The sequence below is a fragment of the Chroicocephalus ridibundus genome, chromosome 17 (genome assembly GCF_963924245.1).
Source record: "Chroicocephalus ridibundus chromosome 17, bChrRid1.1, whole genome shotgun sequence".
In the NCBI taxonomy this organism is placed as follows: Eukaryota; Metazoa; Chordata; class Aves; order Charadriiformes; family Laridae; genus Chroicocephalus; species Chroicocephalus ridibundus.
In genome coordinates, this window is record NC_086300.1 from 4,453,332 (window position 1) to 4,471,075 (window position 17,744).

Genomic DNA, 17,744 nt, shown 5'->3' on the forward strand with positions numbered 1-17,744 from the left:
GGGCAAACCCCCCCTGTTTGGCAGGTTTTTGGTGCAGAGGCGCTGGCTGTCGCTGCCTGGGCTCGAGTGCGGGCAGGGCCGGGAGCTGGGAGGCCCGCGGCCGGTAAGTGGTCCCGGTTCCCGGCTGGACTAAAGCGGGCTGAGAGCGGTCACGGCTCATCACCGCAGTGAGCGCTGAGAGCGGGATCATTAACCGCGTGCTGCCGCGCGCGCGCCCCGGCCCCGCCCCCCGCCAGTTTTGACCCCGCCCCCGGCGGCGCCGTGCGTCGGTCCGCAGCTCGCGCGCACGCGCGGCTTCTTGGCCCTGGGCCGGCGCCGGGCCCCACAGAGCGGCGGCCGGAGAGCGAACCGCGACCGCCGGGGCTCCGGCGAGCTCCCCGCCACCCGGAGCGCGTTCTGTCCCGCCCGCCCGGGTCCATCTCCAGGCCCTCCGCGGTGCCTGAAGTGCCCCCTCAGTCCTCCGGAGCGCGTCTCTATGGCACTTTAGTCCTCCAGGTTGCCGGAAGTGTCCTCTCAGTCCTCCGGAGCACGTCTCTGTGGCACTTTAGCCCTTCAGGATAACGGCGGTGCCCGCTCAGTCCTCCGGAGCGCGTCTCTATGGCACTTTAGTCCTCCGGGACAGCTGCCCGGTGGTGCGGAGCCGGGGTCGGTGGAAGAGGATTAGGAGTCTATGGTTTACGTGTTGGCCTGCCCGGACCGCTGAGGCAGAGGTGGTACGGTCAGCTCCGATCAAGTGGCGGTTGGCAGGGCCAGGCCTCTCCGTAGTGTTTTATGGAGGTGATGGGAGCCCCTGGAGGGGGGCCGGGGGGGGGCTGAACGTTGGGTCCAATTTTTTTTTTTTTTTTTTTTTAATGGCAGTCTGTAGGTGGAGTCTAGATGTTATTCCTAAATGGAAACAAGAGCCCTGGGATTTCTACGGTAGCACTCGGCCCCTGGGTGACTTGTTCGATTTTTGCTTTTTCAGGTGCAGAGGGATGAGCCGTGCGCCAAAGGGCGGCGGAGGAGAGGCAAGCGGGGCGACACGAGAAGGTGAGTCGGTGTGTGGTGTCGGAGGGAAGACGTGACCGAGGGTTATACGACTAGCTTATATATTCATTGTTTTGGTTTTTTTTTATTTTGAAGGTGTGAACTAACGAGTAAATCGGGATATTGGCACCGGAGGTGACTCGGCCGAGGAGAGCACCGACTAGTGGGATGAAGTAGCGGTTATTTCTCGGGTGTCATAGCGTTGGTGAAGTCACAAGCATCTTTTGTTGTTTGGGTTTTTGCAGGCGGTACCCAAGCCTCAGCGTGCCAACCTGTAAGTGGCAGAGGCAGGGATTGCCAGCAGACACGGGAAAGGAGCGGGAGACGGGAATGGCTGCGGGCAGGCTGCAGTTTGGGGCGGTATCTCGGCACGTGCCTTTGGTTTTGTCTTTTGCAGGTGCCACCCGCAGCCTCGGAGGGCCGAAGCAGCACGCCAACAAGCAGCCTGAGAAGGTGAGGCGGGTGCGGGCCGCGTCAGTGTCTAATAGCAAAATATTATACGGCAACTTGGTTGAGCGTTTACCTTTGGTTTTGCAGGCACCGTGTGGGCTCCCTCGGGAATTGGACGAGCCCTTGGGGTGAGCCGGGTAGTAGAGAGGAGGAGCGTGGGGTGATGAGTTCTCTAGCGCAATGGTAATTTTGCATCTCTTGGCATCTGAGGCGCTACAAGCGATGACTGCTACAGCATCCGACTTGGGAATTGGCATGGAGCAGGTGAGTGGAACACCCACGGTGCTTTTGAAGAGGGGGGTTTTGTGGAGGAGGTTGGCGTTGACAGGCGCGATGCTGACTGCCAGCACTGTTTTGTCCATCGTGTGTTTTTATTGCAGATGATGAAGAGGAACCTGGCGACTACAGAAACGTCCCAGAGAGCTGACGTGTTGGGTTTTTTTTTGTTGAGGAGGGATGCAGACCCCCCAGCCCTCTGAAAGCTGAGGGGCCGGGGCTGGGGAGGGGCTGGGAGGCGGGCACAAGGTTGGCAATTGCAGGGAGGGGTTTTAAAGTCAGGGTAGAGCAGAGGGCTGTCCAGGACCAGCGCCAGCCGGGCAAGTAAAGGGAGCAGGTTAGTCTTCAGCACGACGCTAGCGTGTGCCGGGCAGGGCGGTTCCAGCCTGTGTCTGCGTGGTTCGTGTGCTCTGTCTCCTGCGTCTTGTATAATACCTTCCTCCGGTCTTGAAGTCTCCGTAGCTCTTCTGCAATCAGCAGCGCCTCGGTAGCCGTCCTGAGAGGCTGCAGCGCATCGCCTCCTTGGCATAGCGCTGGTCGGGCCCTTCTTGTCTTGCCGTTATACCTTAAAGCGTGGATACGCTTTCGTACATACCTACGTACCTTCTGGTGTGCGTTGCATCGTAGATGTTTCGGAGTGGTCAGCTCCTGTGGTGGCAAGCCAGGTGGCACCTGCAGTTCTGTCGAAAGGTCTGTTTTGCAGAGTAATCTTCTGGGATTTCATTCCTGTGTCCTTAATGGGTTTAGGTCTTAAAGCCCACCTTCTCATGCGTTCATCGTCATGGTTTTGATGGTGGTCTCTCATGGGCTGCAGCTGTTGCCTCTCTTTCCTGGGGCTGCCGTAAGGCATTGGCGCCATTGTGGCACCGTCGGGCTTCTCTGCTGGTGTCGTTCGTCCCTACGGGAGCTGTTCTTCTCGCTCACAGTCTTACAGGGTCTCAGCGTGATGTTGTTCGTGGCGTCTGTGCGTACTGTTGGTCCGTGTCAGGATTGGAGCTGCCTGTGCTCGGAGCTGAAAGTGCATTTTGCATCACAGATGTTGCTGGAGGTGACCTGGGGTGGAATAACAGCTCTGCTCTTGGAAAGCTGTGTTTCCATAGAGATCCCCTACGGCATTCCATCCTCATGCTCTTCTGGGCTAAGATCTTAAAGCCTGGCGTCTCACACATCCTTTGCTCTGGCTTTGTATTGTATTGGGGCACTCTGATTCTGCCTGCCGCGTGAGCCTGCCTCGCTTCCCGGTGCTTTTTGTTGTTTTGCGTCATATCGCTCCGTACGTGGCTGTGTGTTGCATGGCGTTGCTCCGTGTTTGGCGCTGTACTGCGTGGTCTCCCTCCGTGGGTGCATCGGCTGCCGCCTGAGACGCTCTTGCGTTGTCCGTGTGACGCGTTAGTACCGGATCGCTCCGTATCTGAACCGGCATTGGGTCGTTCGTCGCGACTCCCGGTGGTTGCAGTGAGACGGCCTGGCCCTGCGTTTTGTGTTCTGTTGGATCGGTCCATGTTGGAATTCGTATTGCGGTTTTGCGCCCGGCAATTTTTGCCCCTGGAGGAGGTGACAGCCGGGCCCCGGGGGGGGCAGGCCCAGGAGGCGGTGACAGGCAGGCCCTGGAGGGGACAGGGCCCATGAAGCGGGGGGTGACAGGACGCAGGGAGGTGATAGCCAGCCCCCGGGGGGGGGAGGGGGGGGGGCGGGGACATGACCTGCGAATGGGGGATGACAACCCCTGGAGGAGGTGACAGCAAGGCCCTGGGAGGGGACAACCCCTGGAGGAGGTGACAGCCAGCCGCCGGAGGGGAGGTGTCAGGGCCCCGGGGGGTGGGGGTGACAGACAAGCCCTGGGGGTGGCAGACCTTGGGGAGGTCGCAGCCAGGCCCTGGGAGGGAACAGGGCCTGTGGAGGGGGGGTGACAGCCCCTGGAGGAGGTGACAGCGAGGCCCCAGAGGGGAGGCGTCAGGCCCTGGGAGGGGACAGCCCCGGGGAGGGGGGGGGACAGTCCCCGGGGGCGGTGACAGGCCCCAGGGACGCGCGGGGCGCCCGACGTCCCGCCCCCGCGCCGTAACCCCGCCCCCGCGCCGTAACCCCGCCCCATCCTCACAGGCCCCGCCCCTTCCCTCCGCCTGGGGGCGTGGCCTGAGCGCGCGGCCACGCCCTCCCCGCCGCCACGCCCAGTGGGCGTGGCCCGGCGTGTCGGCCGTGACGCGTTGCGTGCGCGCCGGCGGCCCCCCTGCCCCCCTCCCGCGGCGGCGGCGGCGTTGTGACGTGGCGCTTCCGGCGCGCGGGCGGCGGCGGCAGGACCCGGTGAGTGCGGGCGGGGCTGGGCGGGACCCCCGGGACCCCCCCGCCCGGGACCCCCCCCCCCGGAACCCCCCGGGCCTGTCAAGGGACCCCCCGTGGCCTTCTGGGCTCCGCCGGGACCTCCCCGGCCCTGGCAGGGACCCTCCGGGGCCTGTGGGCCAGTCAGGGACCCCCACTGGGACCCCCAGCGCCCCACCAGAGCCTGTCACGGAGCCTCCAGGTCCCCACCGGGACCCCCCGGGCCTGTCAGAGCCCCTTCTGGGCTCCACCGGGACCCCCCCGGGCCTAGTAGGGACCCTCCGGTGCTCTCCGCGCATCCCCAGGGCCTCTAGGCTTGTCAGGGACCCCTGCTGGGACCCCCAGCGCTCCACCAGAGCCTGTCACGGAGCCTCCAGGGCCCCACCGGGCCCCCCCAGGGCCTGTCAGGGACTCCCACCGGCCTGCCAGGGACCCCCTGGGCCCCCCTGCACCCCACCGGGCCTGTCTGGGACTCCCTGTGGGCCCTGGGAGGGGGTTTGCCCCTTCCCCAGGCAAGGGACCGCTGCAGAAAGAACCGGGAAGGCTTTAAGCAACATTTAACTGGGCCCCCTGACAGCCATCACTCTACTCCCTTACAGGCTCGGGGATGGCGTGACCCTGGCTGGGCACCGAGGGGCTTCGGGAGCCCCCCAGGACCCTCCGCCGGCCCCGGCGAGGTAAGTGCGGCCCCGCTGAGCGCACGGCTCCCTCCTGCCCCGGCCGATTCCAGCTCGGGTTGTAATTACAGGTGCCGTGTTCCTAATTGGCGCGTAGGAAGCGATAGCATCACCCTCCTCCCAGCGGGGACGAGGTAATTAACTCCTGAGCCGTAAGTTCTGCCTCCCTAACAGAAATCCCACGTTCGCCGAGGGGCTGTCGCCTTCCTGGCCCCCTCAGAGCACCCCACGGCAGCAGGGGCTGCCCCACAGGTGTCTCCCTGTCCCTGGTTTTTGCAGGTTTAGTATATCGGTAATAAAAAGAAGCGTCTGCAGTAAAGAAATCTCCCTTCCCTCCAGCTCTTTGTGCCGTTGGAGCAGCGACAGGATTTATTTTAGGGCCCAAGCTGACCACGCAGCAGCCTGGGGGTCCCCGCTGCTGACGCACGGCCAGTTCGCACCCGGCGCAGGGGCTTCGTGGCAGAGCTGAGGCAGAGAAAAAGCTGCTGGGCTGAGGGAAGGGAATCCCGGCCCTGGAGATGGAGCCCCCTGCCGCTACCTTCATCCGAGGGGTGGGGGACGAGGTGACGGTGGTAGCCGGCATTGTGGTGCTGGTCTTGGCTCTGGTCCTGGCATGGCTGTCCACCTACGTCGCTGACAGCAGCAACCAGCTTTTGGGAACGATCGTCGCGGCGGGGGACGCAGCCGTCATCCGGCTTGGCCATGTGGAGCGGTACGTGGGGACAGCGGGGGTGGACGAAGCCCCGGAGCCCCCCAGTGTCCCCGAAAACGCAGAGGAGAAAACAGAAGAGGAAGGGGGGGCGGCGTCAGGGCCGGCGGCAGAGCAGGGGGACAGTGGCAGCCCCCCCGACCCTGGCCTGGAGCGGCTGCTGGACATCCAGAGCTTGCCCAAACGGACCTCGGCTGCTGAGCCCAGCGCCCCGGGCAGCCAGGGGGGGCCACCCAGCCCCGGGGACGACGACGTGTGCTCCGGCCTCATCAAGATCCGCCTCAAATTCCTCAATGACACAGAGGAGGTGGCTGTGGTCCGGCCCGAGGACACCGTGGGGCGGCTCAAGAGGTAAGTCCCGAGGGAGGGGGGGATGCAAGGGAGTGCTGCCTGGTTGCAAACCACCCTCCCCGGCGGCTGTTGTCCCCCTGCCTTGTACAGACAGCCCCCTCCCCACCATTCTGCCTGAGAACGGTGGAGGGTTTTCATCCGTTCCCGCTGTGCCGTTACCCCCCCTGCTTTGCCGAGGGATCCCTCCAAAAATAACGAGGAGGTGCCGAGTTTAAAATAATGAGTTTAAAAAACAGGACGGTGCATGGTGGCGGTGCCATAGCTGTCTTCCCCTGCCCCCCCCCCCCCCCAGGCAAAAAACCCTCATGGGTTTTTACAATGGGGGAATGGGGGGGTTTCCCCCAGCCCCAGGTCTTTTTAGGTGCATCCATGAGCTCTCTGACCTCTTCCCTCCTCCTGCAGCAAGTATTTCCCGGGCCAGGAGAACCAGATGAAGTTCATCTATCGCGGGCAGCTGCTGCAAGACCAGGGCCGGACGCTGCGCTCGCTCCACATCACCGACAACTGCGTCATCCACTGCCACCGCTCCCGCAGCGCCACCACCGCTGCCACCGTCCTGCCCGACCCCGCCACCGCCGCTCCTGCCGCCGGCGGCCTCCCCCTGGGCGCAGGGAACCTGCTGGTCCCCACCGTTATGGTGGTGCTGGGCGTCGTCTGGTATTTCCACATCAACTACCGGCAGCTCTTCACCGCCCCGGCCACCGTCTCCTTGATCGGTGTCACCGTCCTCTTCAGCTTCCTGGCATTCGGGATGTACGGACAGTAGGGACTCGACCGGCAGGTGGCACGGCCACTATCCTGCCCCGGTTGGTAGCACAGTGCTTGGGCAGGCGCCGCTTTCTTCACCACGGCGTTACAGTGACTGGAGCCGGCACGATGGGAGCTTGAAGGCACGTCCTTCCCCGTCTTGGTGCTGGACTTTGTTCCCCCCCAGAAGGGGCTGTGTCCCCCCTGCCCGAGACACAGCGCTGGGCTGGAGCCGTCTCTGGGGCAGGATCTTGGCCTGGGTACGGCACAGCGGGTACGAGCCCAGCACCGGAACGGGCTGTGGCTTCCTCCCAGAGACATTTTAAAGCAAATAAAAAAGGTGTAATGTCAGCCCGAGCGCTCACCTTCCTGCCCGGGGGGTGAAACCGCAGCTGGGGCTCAGCCACCCCCCACTGCCTTCCCCATGCTTTTGGGAAGGATTTGTTCAAAAAAAGACCTCCCAGAGTGGATTTTTGATAAATTGAGCGGTGGGAGAGAGGGGGGTATGATGGCCCTGCTTAATTAAGCACCTGTAATTAAGCAGGGCGCCGGCGCTGTACAGCAGCCACGAGCCAGAGATACCAAGTCAAGATGCAGTTTTATTTACAGGGGCAGCCACAACCCACTAATGGGACACACAGACCTTACAACGGCTCAACTACCCGTACGGGCTGGAGTACGTGCGCAAAAATACAAGTCTCAAGGTCAGGAGAGCCCCGGGCGGTCACCGTCTCTGCCGCGAGGGTGAGGGCATGGACCTGGAGGGGGGGGGGGGCCACCCCCAGCGCCGTTACGCCCCTTGGACCCCAAATTGCAGCCCCTCTCCTGCAGCTGTAGGGGCTCAGGCTGTCCCCTCCAGTCACCGTGCCCTCCCCAGGCGGTTGGAGGCAGGGGGGCCCCCAGGGTGTGGTCCCCCATGTTTCTGGGTACCTGGACCACCCCCCCACCCTGTCCTTGGGCCCCAGGGCACGCGAAGGCCAGCTTGGCGTGCTCCAGTGGCCGGCCCCCCCAAACCCCCCCCCCCTCCTGCCCCAGCCCCCAAAGCTGTGCCAGGAGCTACCACTGACTGCAGCAGGGAGGTAGCATGGGGGTCCCCACACAGCTGGGGGCCCCCCCCCCCCCCGGCGATTTGGGGTGCCCAGGGCTCTGTGGGGACACCCCACCACCCCCCCCCCAAGGCAAAAGCCCCTGCCACAGCACTAGCCTTTAGCAGCAGTTTTAAAACAATAGTGAATCCAGAGTCGAGAGCACCATAATTTGTGAGACCCACCGAAAGGACCGGCCATGCTGCCATGGCATGTCGGGGGGGGGGGGGGCGGGGGGGGTGGTCAAGGGACACAGGAGCAGCCCCCCCCCCCCCCACCCTGGGACATACAGCCAAACTTGGGGTGTCAGACAGCTTGGGGGGGGGGGGAATGCACAGTGTGTGTGGGGGGAAACTGAGCAAACCCCATCCCCAACACAGCCCCTGCAATGGAAAAATGGCGGGGGCGGGGGGGGGGGCGGGCAGAGGGACCCATCCTCCTCAAGCCTGCACAGCAGGGTGCTGGTCCTGGCCTCCCCCCCCCCCAGCCAAAGACCAGAGCCTGTGGGGGTACAAACACCAGCTGGAGCTGTTAGGGGTCCCAAAGGCCCCCCCAAGCACAGCAGCAGGTCCCCAGGCAGATAGGGACACAGCGCTGGGGCTGTGAGGCTGCAGGGGTCGGGGGGGGGCTCTGCCTTGAAGCTGGGTTGTGTCCCATTCCTTCCCCCCACCCCCCAGTTCACTCTGTAATGGGGGCGGGGGGGGGGTACAGCCCATTTCCCAGCAGGTTGGGGTCCCCCCTCCCCACACAGAGCCCAGTTTGGCAAGCAAGGAAGGTCACAGCTGCTCCCCCCCCACCCTGAGCAGGGGACACAGCCCCACAGCCACCCCCCCCCCCCCCAAAACAGCCCCAAACACGAAGGATGCAGCATGCAGACACCCCCGCCCCCAGAAGCCCTGTGCAGGCAGGGCCGGGCTCCAAACACCTCCCAGCAGCCGAATCCAGCTGGTTACAGCGGGTTTGGGGGTGGGGGGGTGTCTCTACTTGTGTCCTCTGAGCAGGGGAAAGCCCCCCCTGCCCAGCATGCTCACCCCCCCCCCATCCTGAGCCAGCCCGACCAGCGAGCGCCGGCCCGGGGCATGGAGAGGGGGAGCAGCCCCAGGCCCGGGGCTCACCCCAACTTTCTGGGGGAGGAGGGATCTATGGCCCCCCATCAGCTGGGTCCGGACCTGCCCTGGGGGCCCAGGTGCCCCTCCGCCCCCGCTGGGGTAAGGGTGCTCTGGAGGAGCAAGCCCGGGGGGGGGGGGGGGGGGCAGGGGGACACGGCTGGCTTTTGGGTGGGCAGTGCGAAGGGAAAGGGGGGGTTGTGCCCCTGTCTCTGAGTGAGACACCCCCTCAGAGCCCTGATGGGAGCCCCACGTACAAAAACTACGTCACAGAATAAATAGAGGCACCGGGGGCCGGGGGGGGGGGGTAGGGGAAAGAAAGAGGGGGCACTAATGGGGGCTCCCAAATCCAGCTTCCCCCTCCCCTACAGCGATGGCCAAGTCCTCCATCCTCTGCGCCCCGAGTACCCGCTTTTGTGTCCGAATGGGGAGGGAGGGGGCGGCGGGGGGGGGGAAAAGGGCTGCCCCAGCCCCTGTCTGTCCATCTGTCCGTCCCCCCCCCGCCCCATCAGCTCCGCTGCGTTCAGTTGATGTCGTCGTAGATGCTGGGGGTGTGGGGCGCGGGGGGTTTGGGCTTCTTCTTCTTGCTGGAGCCCAGCCCGGGGGCGCCGCTCACCAGCCCCAAGTGGGGCTTCTTCTTCTTGGTCTTGCGGGACTCCGAGTTGTTTGTACCTGGGGGAGGGGGAAAGGAAGGAGACGGGGGTGTTGGAGAACAGCTGGGCCAGCAGGAGCCCCTCCCAAAACAGAGAGGATCCCCCCGCATTACCCATCCAGACTTCGGAAAATGTACCCCAAAATATTCCCCCCCACCCCGGGAAGGTGAGTGCCAAGATGTCCCAGCGCAGCAGATACTCTAGGGACTCTTCAAGGTGGCTTTGGATAGCCATGGTCCGTCTGTCTGTCCCCTCCTGTACTGGAACACCTGGTTTTGCTCCTCCCAGAGGGGTCTGTGCCACTGGATCTGCCCCCCACCCCCGGCCCTCGACACTCACTGGCTTTCGAAGAGGCCGAGTCGGAGGGCGAGATGTCGGAGGAGCCGTCCCACTGCAGCCGGCTCATGATGGCCTGGCTCTCCGCCACCTCGAAGCTGTCGTTCTCCACGCTGCCCTCCGCCTCGGGCAGGGACCTGGGCAGAGGCGTTATGGGGGTCCCCAGCCCCCGGGATGGGGTGGGGACGGAGCCCCCGTCAATGTGAGGGGGACCCCAGGGGCTCAACCCAGCTCCTCGGGACCTGGCTGGGCTGCACATCCCAATCCCAGCCCTCCAATCCCCACCCCACCCCAAGGTGTCCCTGTCCCCACCCTCGCTCAGGACATGCAGCCCCCCCCCCAGGTCTCCATCCACACTGGGTGGCAGAGCCTTGTCCCTGTCCCCACACCGGGACAGTGGCCCCGGCCCATTCTGGACCCCGCGTGTGTGCTCACTTACGCGGAGGGACCGAGGAGGTAAACCCGGACCGATCTCCGCTGCTCATCAGTGTGCTGGGGACACCGCAGGGACCTGAAGGAGGAGGAGGAGGAGGAGGCAGGGGCTGAGTCAGGCACTTTGCTCTGTGTGTGTCCCCCAGCTCCCATGGGGATTTGGGCACTCTGGGCACCCCCCACAGCCCTACACCGAGCAGGGAAAGCCCAGGGCGCTCTCACCTGGTGCACATCTTCTTGGTGTGCTCAGAGATGACCCCACATTGCTGGGGAGAGAATCATAGAATGGTTTGGGTTGGAAGGGACCTTAAAGACCATCCAGTTCCAAAATCCTGCCCTGGGCAGGGACACCTCCCACCAGCCCAGGTTGCTCCAAGCCCCGTCCAACCTGGCCTTGAACCCCTCCAGGGATGGGGCAGCCACAGCTTCTCTGGGCAACCTGGGCCAGGGGCTCACCACCCTCACAGCAAACAATTTCTTCCTCAGATCTCATCCAAATTTCCCCTCTTCCAGCTTAAAACCCTTCCCCCTCCTCCCATGGCTCCCCTCCCTGCTCCAGAGTCCCTCCCCAGCTTTCCTGGAGCCCCTTTAGGGACTGGAAGGGGCTCCAAGGTCTCCCCGGAGCCTTCTCTTCCCCAGGCTGAACCCCCCCAGCTCTCTCAGCCTGTCCCCACAGCAGAGGGGCTCCAGCCCTCCCAGCATCTCCGGGGCCTCCTCTGGCCCCGCTCCAACAGCTCCATGTCCTTCTGCTGTTGGTGCCCCAGAGCTGGAGGCAGCGCTGCAGGGGGGTCTCACTGGAGTGGAGCAGAGGGAAAAAATCCCCCCCCCACCTCGCCCTGCTGCCCACATTACTTTTGAGAAGGGACGGGTGAGCGGGCAGAGAAGCAGCCATGTGGACCACAGGCTGCACTCCACCATGATGATCCCATCTCCTCCCAGTGCCATCCTGTTACCCCCAGACAAACCAGTTCCACCACCCCAGGCCACCACATCCCCCAAGATCAGGACCTGCTGCCCAGCAGGGTGCAGGGGTTTCTGCATGTCCCTGTCACCAGGTTCAGAGCATGAATGTCCCATTCCCAGCCTAGAAGCCATCCCCGCCAGGCCGGAGCTGAGCCAGGAGAGACCCCGGGAGTCCCAGCGCCCATGCACCCCGTCCAGCTGGGGACGGGGGTTCCTCTGCGCCCATCGGTGCCTCCCACACCCCCAACCACGCACCGTGGTCAGCAGCGTCCGCAGCTCCTCGGGGCCCAGCGTCTCGTAGTTGATCCCCGCTGAGTTGCTGTACTGTGGGGGATGGAGGCAGAGAGTGGTGTCAGGGCAGGGACAGGGACATCCTGGGGGACGGAGGAGGGACCGGGCGCCATCTCCCCCCTCGCCCCGGGGCTCACCTTGAAGGGATCGGGGTTCCCGCCGATCTCGCCTGGAAGAGAAGGGAGGTGAGGAGGGTCCTGCCTCCCCCCGTGGCCCCCGCCTCCCCCCTGCCCCACTGTGTCCCCCCCTGTCCCCCCCACGCTGCCACCAGCCCCGCCCAGCGAGAGCCCAGCCTCCGAGCAAGCCCCGCCCACTGGAGAAGCCCCGCCCACTCACGCCCCGCCCTCGCACCGCCCGACCACGCCCCCCAGACCACGCCCCCAACCTAAGCCCCGCCCCCAGCCCCGCCCACTCACCATTTTTGTGTTTGAGGGACTTGGACCTGCGGGGCGAGTTGGGGTTCTGCAAGGAGAGCGGGGCGGGGGAAATTTGGGGGGTGCAGGGGGGGGGTCCCCCCCTGTCCCCCACGACCCCCCCTGCCCCCCCCAGGCACCCCTCGCCCCCCTCACCTTATCCGATTTCCTCTTCTTTGCTACAGGGAGAGACAGAGAAGGGATGATTTCGACCATTTCTGGTGGATTTAGCCCCGATTTCTGCACAGCCGCCGCCAGCCCACCCCTCCAGCCCCGCTGCTGGGACGCTCCCCTCCCCAGGGGACCCCCCCACTGGGCTGCTCTCAGCCCGCCACCCACCGCACTGTGGCTAGGACTGGGGTTCAAGGGCTACGAGGCAGCAGGGATGGGTCCCCACCCCTCATGGGGGGCCAGGGGCCCCCTGGCCGGGCTGGCACCGCGCACCCCGCGTCCCCCCACCTTTCTTCTCGGAGCCGTAGGACCAGTCGTTGTCGTTGATGTCGTCGTTGTCCTCCTGGTCGCTCTCCGACTTGTTCATGTTGTTGCTGCTCGCAATCCTGCACCGGGAGGGGAGGAAGGTCAGGGACCCACAGCCAGGATCCATCCCACACCCTCCCCAGCACCCCAGGATCCGTCCTGGCACCCCAGGATCCATCCCACACCCTCCCCGGCACCCCAGGATCCATCCTGGCACCCCAGGATCCATCCCGCACCCTCCCCGGCACCCCAGGATCCCTCCCAGCACCTCAGGATCCATCCCAGCACCCCGGGATCCATCCCACACCCTTCCCTAGCACCCCAGGATCTGTCCCTGCATCTCAGGATCCATCCTGGCACCGCAGCATCCATCCCACTCCCTCCCCTGGCACCCCGGGATCTGTCTCTACACCCCAGGATCCATCTTGGCACCCCAGGATCTGTCCTGCACCCTTCCCTGGCACCTCAGGATCCGTCCCGGCACCCCAGGATCCATCCAGAGCCCTCCCCAGCACCCCAGGATCCATCCCGCACCCCACCAGCTCTGCCATGCCCACCCCAGACAGCCCCAGCCCCGGCTCCAAGACGGGGGGGTGTCCCCAGCAGCCACCAAGGAAAGGGGGAGGATAGAGGAGCCAGGATTCCCGGTTTGTTTTTCCAGGAAGGAAGGAAGCACGAGGAGCTGGATGGAGGTGGGACTCCGGGGTTGGTGGGCCAGGATGTGCACCCCCTCAACAAAAAGCAATGAGGGGGGAGAGCATGGATGCCCAATTCCCACCCCAGCGCCGAGGTGGGGGGGTCCCTAAATCCTCCACACCCCCCGCTGAGAAGAGACAGCCCCACACCCTCATTCTCCCTTTGTGCCTCAGTTTCCCCATGCAGGGGGGGACCGTGGGAGCCCCCAAACCGCTGTTTTTTGGGGGGGGGGGGGGGGGGGGGGGGGGGGGGGGGAAGGGGGGCCAGGCTGACCTGCGGTTGGCGATGCGGCTGCTGTTGCGGCCCATGCCCAGGCACTTCTCCAGGTGGGGGGCGAAGCGGGAGGCGGCGATGCTGCGGCTGCAGTTGGGGCACACGCACTCCTTGTTCTTCCACTGGTTGTAGACCTGCCCGAAGATGTCCACGCCGGGCTGGTCCACGATCTCTGCCGGAGGAACACGCGTCAGACCCCACCCCCAGCATCAAGACTCCCCCCACCCCACCCCCCCCGCTGCAGGGATGACACTGGCCATCCCCCCCCCAGCTCCAGCCCTTTGGGCCACCTTGGGCCACCCGTCCCTTCGCAGACCCTCAGTGTGGCATCGGGGGCCTGAAACCAGGAGCAGCGCAGCTGGGGGGCGGGGGGGGAGGGGGTGTCTCTTCTCCCCCCACCCACCCCCAGGGCAGATCACCACACCTTGGGGTGACATTTCTGCGGTTCAGGTCACCCCAGGGGTTTATAAAACGGCACAGGCACATCCTGGCACTGCCAAGGGGACACTCAGGCCGTGACCCCCAGCTCCGGCCCTTTGTTGTGGGGGAGTCCCTTGGGCCACTGGTCCCTTCCTGGACCCTCAGAACGGCATCGGGGGCCTGGAGCTGGTGGCAGTGCAGCCGGGGGGGGAGGGGGGGTGTCTCTCCTCCTCCCACCCACCCCCAGGGCAGAGTCCCGCACCTTGGGGTGACATTTCTGGGGTTCAGGTCACCCCGGTTCATAAAATGGATCCTCTGGGATGGGCCAGGCACGTCCTGGTGCTGCCAGGGGGACGCTCGGGCACCCAAACCCCTACACATGGGGACGACCAATTCCCCAGCAGCCTCTCCATGGGGACACTGGGAGGGGGGCGCTCGCCGTGTCCCCGGGGCGGGGGGGGGGCTCACCAAAGTCCTTCATGCTGTCGGGGTCCGTGTCGTCCAGGAAGAAGTAGCCGCACTTGACCGCCCGGTGGACTTCGAAGCAGAGCCCCAGGCAGGCATCCTCCACCAGGTCCGTGTAGATCTCGTGCGCGATGGCCTGGGGCATGGGGTGGGGGGGGGACGGGACAGTGTTAGAGAGGAGGGGGGACAGCTGGAGAGCCCCGGGGGGACAGCCGGACAGCCCCCCGGGGGGGCCACTCACCTCCAGTTTGCTGTTATCCAGGCCAGACAAAGACATATCCTCCATTTTCATTTGCAACTGCTCACGGAGAAGTCACGCCGAATGCTCATAGCACGGGACGCGGGGGGGGTGTCTCACTGCAGGGGGGGGGACGACACAGGGACACGCTGGCACCCCACTCCCCTGGCCAGCAGAAACCCCTCCCCCGCCTCCTTCGCCCCCCTCCCCCAACCAAAACCCCACCCCCTGCCCCATGGAAATAGGCCCCAAGACCTTTGGATTGTCCCTAAGAGCCCTGGTTGAGCCCCCCCAGGAAAAAAGGGGGGGGGGGGGGCATGGGGATCCCCAAGCCTGGCACTCCCCCTCCCTACCGACCACCGGGGAGGAGGACATTCCCTGGACCCCACTACCAGCCACCCCCCCCAACCATCGCCAAGGCATCAGGCCCCTCCAAGAGCCCCCCCCCACCCCCAGCACCCCACAATCACAGGTGGACACAGGGGGCCCCACCCATGCACCCCGAAACTGGCCCCCCCGCAGAGGGGTGGTGGGTTTTGCTGCATCACCATCCCTTGAAGCTGCTGGAGGGAGGGGACAGGGCAGGGACAGGGGACACCGTATCCCCCCCCCTCCGCAGAGGGTACCCCCAACCCTCTCCAACGGGGGGGGTCTAAAGTTGGGGGGGCCCCAAACTCACAGCAAGACCCCCCCCCCCCAGCACCATGCTGCTACCTGCACCCACCAACGGCCAGCACTGGCCGGTGGGGGCACCCCCCGGTTGCCATGGAGGGGGGTTTCCGAGCCAACCACCGGGACCCCGGGGGGGTCCCCATGTGTGTGTGCGTGAGTGTCCCCCTCTCTGCACCCCGGCACCCGCTTCCGGGCCCCGGCCGGGGATTTCTCTTCCCTCCGCCGCGGAAAGAGGAAACACCGGCTGGCACCGGCCCAGCCCCGCGCCGGGGTGTTTCCTGCTGGCCCCCCGCCCCGGCCATCCCCCCCCCAAGTTGGGAGGGTGGTGGGGTGCAGGCAAGACCATGGGGGGGGGGGCGGGGAGGGGGCTGCCCAGACCCCCCCCTTTCGCTGCAGGCAGGGCCTGGAGGAGCTGAACAAAAGGGATGCAGGCACCCGGCTGGGGGGGCGCACCCAGAATGGGGGGGGGGGACACACTCTGAACCCAGAATGGGGGGGGCAGGGGGCTGCATCCTGTTTGGGGGGGGGCTACACCCTGCTGGGAGGGTGCCCGGAACCCGGCGGGGGCGGGGGGGAGCTGCACTCAGAATGGGGGGGGGAATACACCCTGCTGGAGGGGGGGGGCTGCACCCACCCGGGGCGGGGTGCCCCCAGAATGGGGGGGGAGGCCTGAACCCAGCTTGGGGGCGGAACCCACAATGGGGGGGCGGGCACCCAGTCTTGAGGGGGTGCACCCAATTCGGGGGGGTGGGGGGAACTGCACCCAGTTTGGGGAGGGGGGGGGGGCATTCAGTCTGGAGGGGGTGCACCCAGTTTGGGAGGAGCGGGGGGGGGGGGCTACACCCAGCCTTAGGGGGGGGCTGCCCCCTGCCTGTTCCCCCGGGGCGATGCCAGCCTTGGGGGGGGGGGAGGGGGGGGAGGAGGGGGGGGCGATACACGCCTCGCGAGTGGGGGGGGGACACGGCAGAGAAACCCCTGCAGGGGCCGGGTGCTGCAGGGGGCTGGGGATTGGGGGGGCAGGAAGCGGGGGGAGGCAACTGGAGAGCGGGAAGGGGGGGTTCCGGGGCCGGGAGGGCCCTCATGGGGCGGGGGGGGGGGGGAGCCGGGAGGGCGCCGGGGCGGGCCGGGCTCCTCCGGGGCGGGATCACGGCCCCCCCCCCCCGCCACACGGTGCCGCAGGGCCCCACGGCGGGGCGGGTCCCCGGGAGCGGGAGCTGCGGGCCGCGGGAGGGGCGGGTGGGTCTGTCGGTCACTCACCGGAGCGGAGGGCCCGTCGGAGCCGGGTCAGCGCCCCCCACCGCTCCGCCGCGGGGCCGGGCGGCGGCTCGCCATGCTCGGCGGCAGCGCCGCCCGCCCTGCCGGGGCCGGGGCCGGGGCCGGGGCCGGGGCGGGAGCGGAGCGCGGAGCGGGCGGGCCGGGCCTGGCGCTCCCTCCGCCCGGCGGCGGCGGCGGCCCGAGGGAGCGGGGGGGGGGGGGGGGGGGGAGGGGGGGGCGGAGGGGGGGAAAGGGGCGGGGCGCCGCACCCACCCGGCGCGCGCACGGCCCGCCCCCGCGCCCGCCGCCAATGGGGAGGCGCCGTGCGGGGCGCGGCCAATGGGAGCGGCCGGGGCGCCGCCGCCGCGCGGGGCCGGTGGCGTGTCGGAGAGCGGCGGGGGGGGGGGGGGGAGGAGGCGGGGCGGGGGGCGGGGACTCGGGGGTGTGGCGATTGTGGGCGGGGCGAGAGGGGGCGGGGACGACGGGGGCGTGGCCTGGGGCCCTCCCTGAGGGTGCACCGGTGCTTCCCCCCCCCCGGGTCCGTGTACAGAGAGCACACGGTCCCCGTCCCTGCGGATCCCCCCCGTCCCTATGGATCCCCCCATCCCTATGGGCACCCCCATACCAACGGATCCCAAACCCTATGGAGCCCCCACCCCTATGGACCCCCCCCCATCCCTGTCGATCCCCATCCCTGTGGACCCCCCGCATCTCTATGGACTCCAGCATCCCTATGGACCCCCCCATCCCTGTGGATACCCCGCATCCCTGTGGATCCCCATCCCTACAGACCCCTCCATCCCTGTGTATCCTCATCCCTATGGCCCTCCCGAATCCCCAGCGATCCCCCCCATTCCTACGGATCACCCCATCACAAGGATCCCCCATCCCTATGGACCCCCCCCCAATCCCTATAGACATTCCATCCCTATGGACCCCCCCATCCCCAGGGATCCCCCACCTTCCCAAGGATCCCCCGATCCTCATAGATCCCCCCTATCCCTACAGATCCCTCCTACCCTTACAGACCCCCCCAGTGACACCCCACACCCCCCCGATGACTCCGATGGAGCCCCCCAATCCTCATCCCTACAGACACCCCCCCCGCAGTGATCCTAACGGATCCCTGAGCCACGAGGGCTCCACAGATCCCCCCCGGAGTGACTCCTACGAATCCCCACGGATCCCCCCCAGCCCCACGCAACCCCCCAAAATGACCCCCAGAGATCCCCCCAGGGACACCCCCCCCAGCGGGTCCCCACCCACCCACAACAGGGGGGAAAAACACTCCTCACACTTGGTTTTTTTCCTAAAGTTTTATTTTTTATAGTAATGACATGAGAACAGAAACATTATTTTTCACTTTATTATACAAAAAAAAAAAAAACAACAAAAAACCAAAACAAAAAGAAAATAAA

At 66.1% G+C, this 17,744-nt stretch overlaps 2 protein-coding genes across 14 annotated transcripts; one reads left to right on the forward strand and one right to left on the reverse strand.

Annotated features, from left to right (window-relative positions):
- The first annotated feature begins 265 nt into the window (after positions 1-265).
- TMUB2 (transmembrane and ubiquitin like domain containing 2) lies at positions 266-6,903 on the forward strand. Of its 13 annotated transcripts, none has more exons than XR_010073566.1 (8): positions 266-713; positions 965-1,029; positions 1,123-1,300; positions 1,424-1,479; positions 1,564-1,740; positions 1,857-2,442; positions 4,668-4,745; positions 4,843-5,018. XR_010073566.1 is itself a non-coding variant. In XM_063354298.1 (5 exons), exons 4-5 carry the CDS (start codon positions 5,264-5,266, stop codon positions 6,569-6,571), a joined length of 906 nt encoding a protein of 301 aa, XP_063210368.1. In that variant the 5' UTR covers positions 1,609-1,740; positions 4,668-4,745; positions 4,817-4,897; positions 5,025-5,263; the 3' UTR covers positions 6,572-6,903. The 13 variants fall into 13 exon arrangements, 11 of the variants coding, with proteins under 11 accessions (XP_063210368.1, XP_063210370.1, XP_063210367.1 ...); XR_010073565.1 differs by having other exon boundaries at positions 267-713; positions 4,817-5,018; XM_063354298.1 differs by lacking the exons at positions 266-713; positions 965-1,029; positions 1,123-1,300; positions 1,424-1,479; positions 1,857-2,442 and adding exons at positions 5,025-5,805; positions 6,208-6,903 and having other exon boundaries at positions 1,609-1,740; positions 4,817-4,897.
- Positions 6,904-7,131: 228 nt separating this feature from the next.
- Positions 7,132-16,505, reverse strand: ATXN7L3 (ataxin 7 like 3). Its single transcript, XM_063354295.1, has 13 exons — positions 16,330-16,505; positions 14,404-14,519; positions 14,166-14,298; positions 13,278-13,449; positions 12,291-12,388; positions 11,988-12,010; positions 11,835-11,880; positions 11,556-11,587; positions 11,383-11,451; positions 10,387-10,430; positions 10,172-10,243; positions 9,736-9,869; positions 7,132-9,415 (listed from the first exon to the last, which is right to left on the reverse strand). Exons 2-13 carry the CDS (start codon positions 14,452-14,454, stop codon positions 9,267-9,269), a joined length of 1,023 nt encoding a protein of 340 aa, XP_063210365.1. The 5' UTR covers positions 14,455-14,519; positions 16,330-16,505; the 3' UTR covers positions 7,132-9,266.
- Positions 16,506-17,744: the final 1,239 nt, after the last annotated feature.

Coding starts and splice junctions, on each gene's coding strand:
- TMUB2 (XM_063354298.1), top strand. CDS start 5,264: ATGGAGCCCCCTGCCGCTACCTTCATCCGAGGGGTGGGGGACGAGGTG. Junction 5,806..6,207: donor ACCGTGGGGCGGCTCAAGAG/GTAAGTCCCGAG, acceptor CTCCTCCTGCAG/CAAGTATTTCCCGGGCCAGG.
- ATXN7L3 (XM_063354295.1), bottom strand. CDS start 14,454: ATGAAAATGGAGGATATGTCTTTGTCTGGCCTGGATAACAGCAAACTG. Junction 10,244..10,386: donor ACCAAGAAGATGTGCACCAG/GTGAGAGCGCCC, acceptor CTCCTCCTTCAG/GTCCCTGCGGTGTCCCCAGC. Junction 9,416..9,735: donor CTCGGCCTCTTCGAAAGCCA/GTGAGTGTCGAG, acceptor CCCCTCCCCCAG/GTACAAACAACTCGGAGTCC.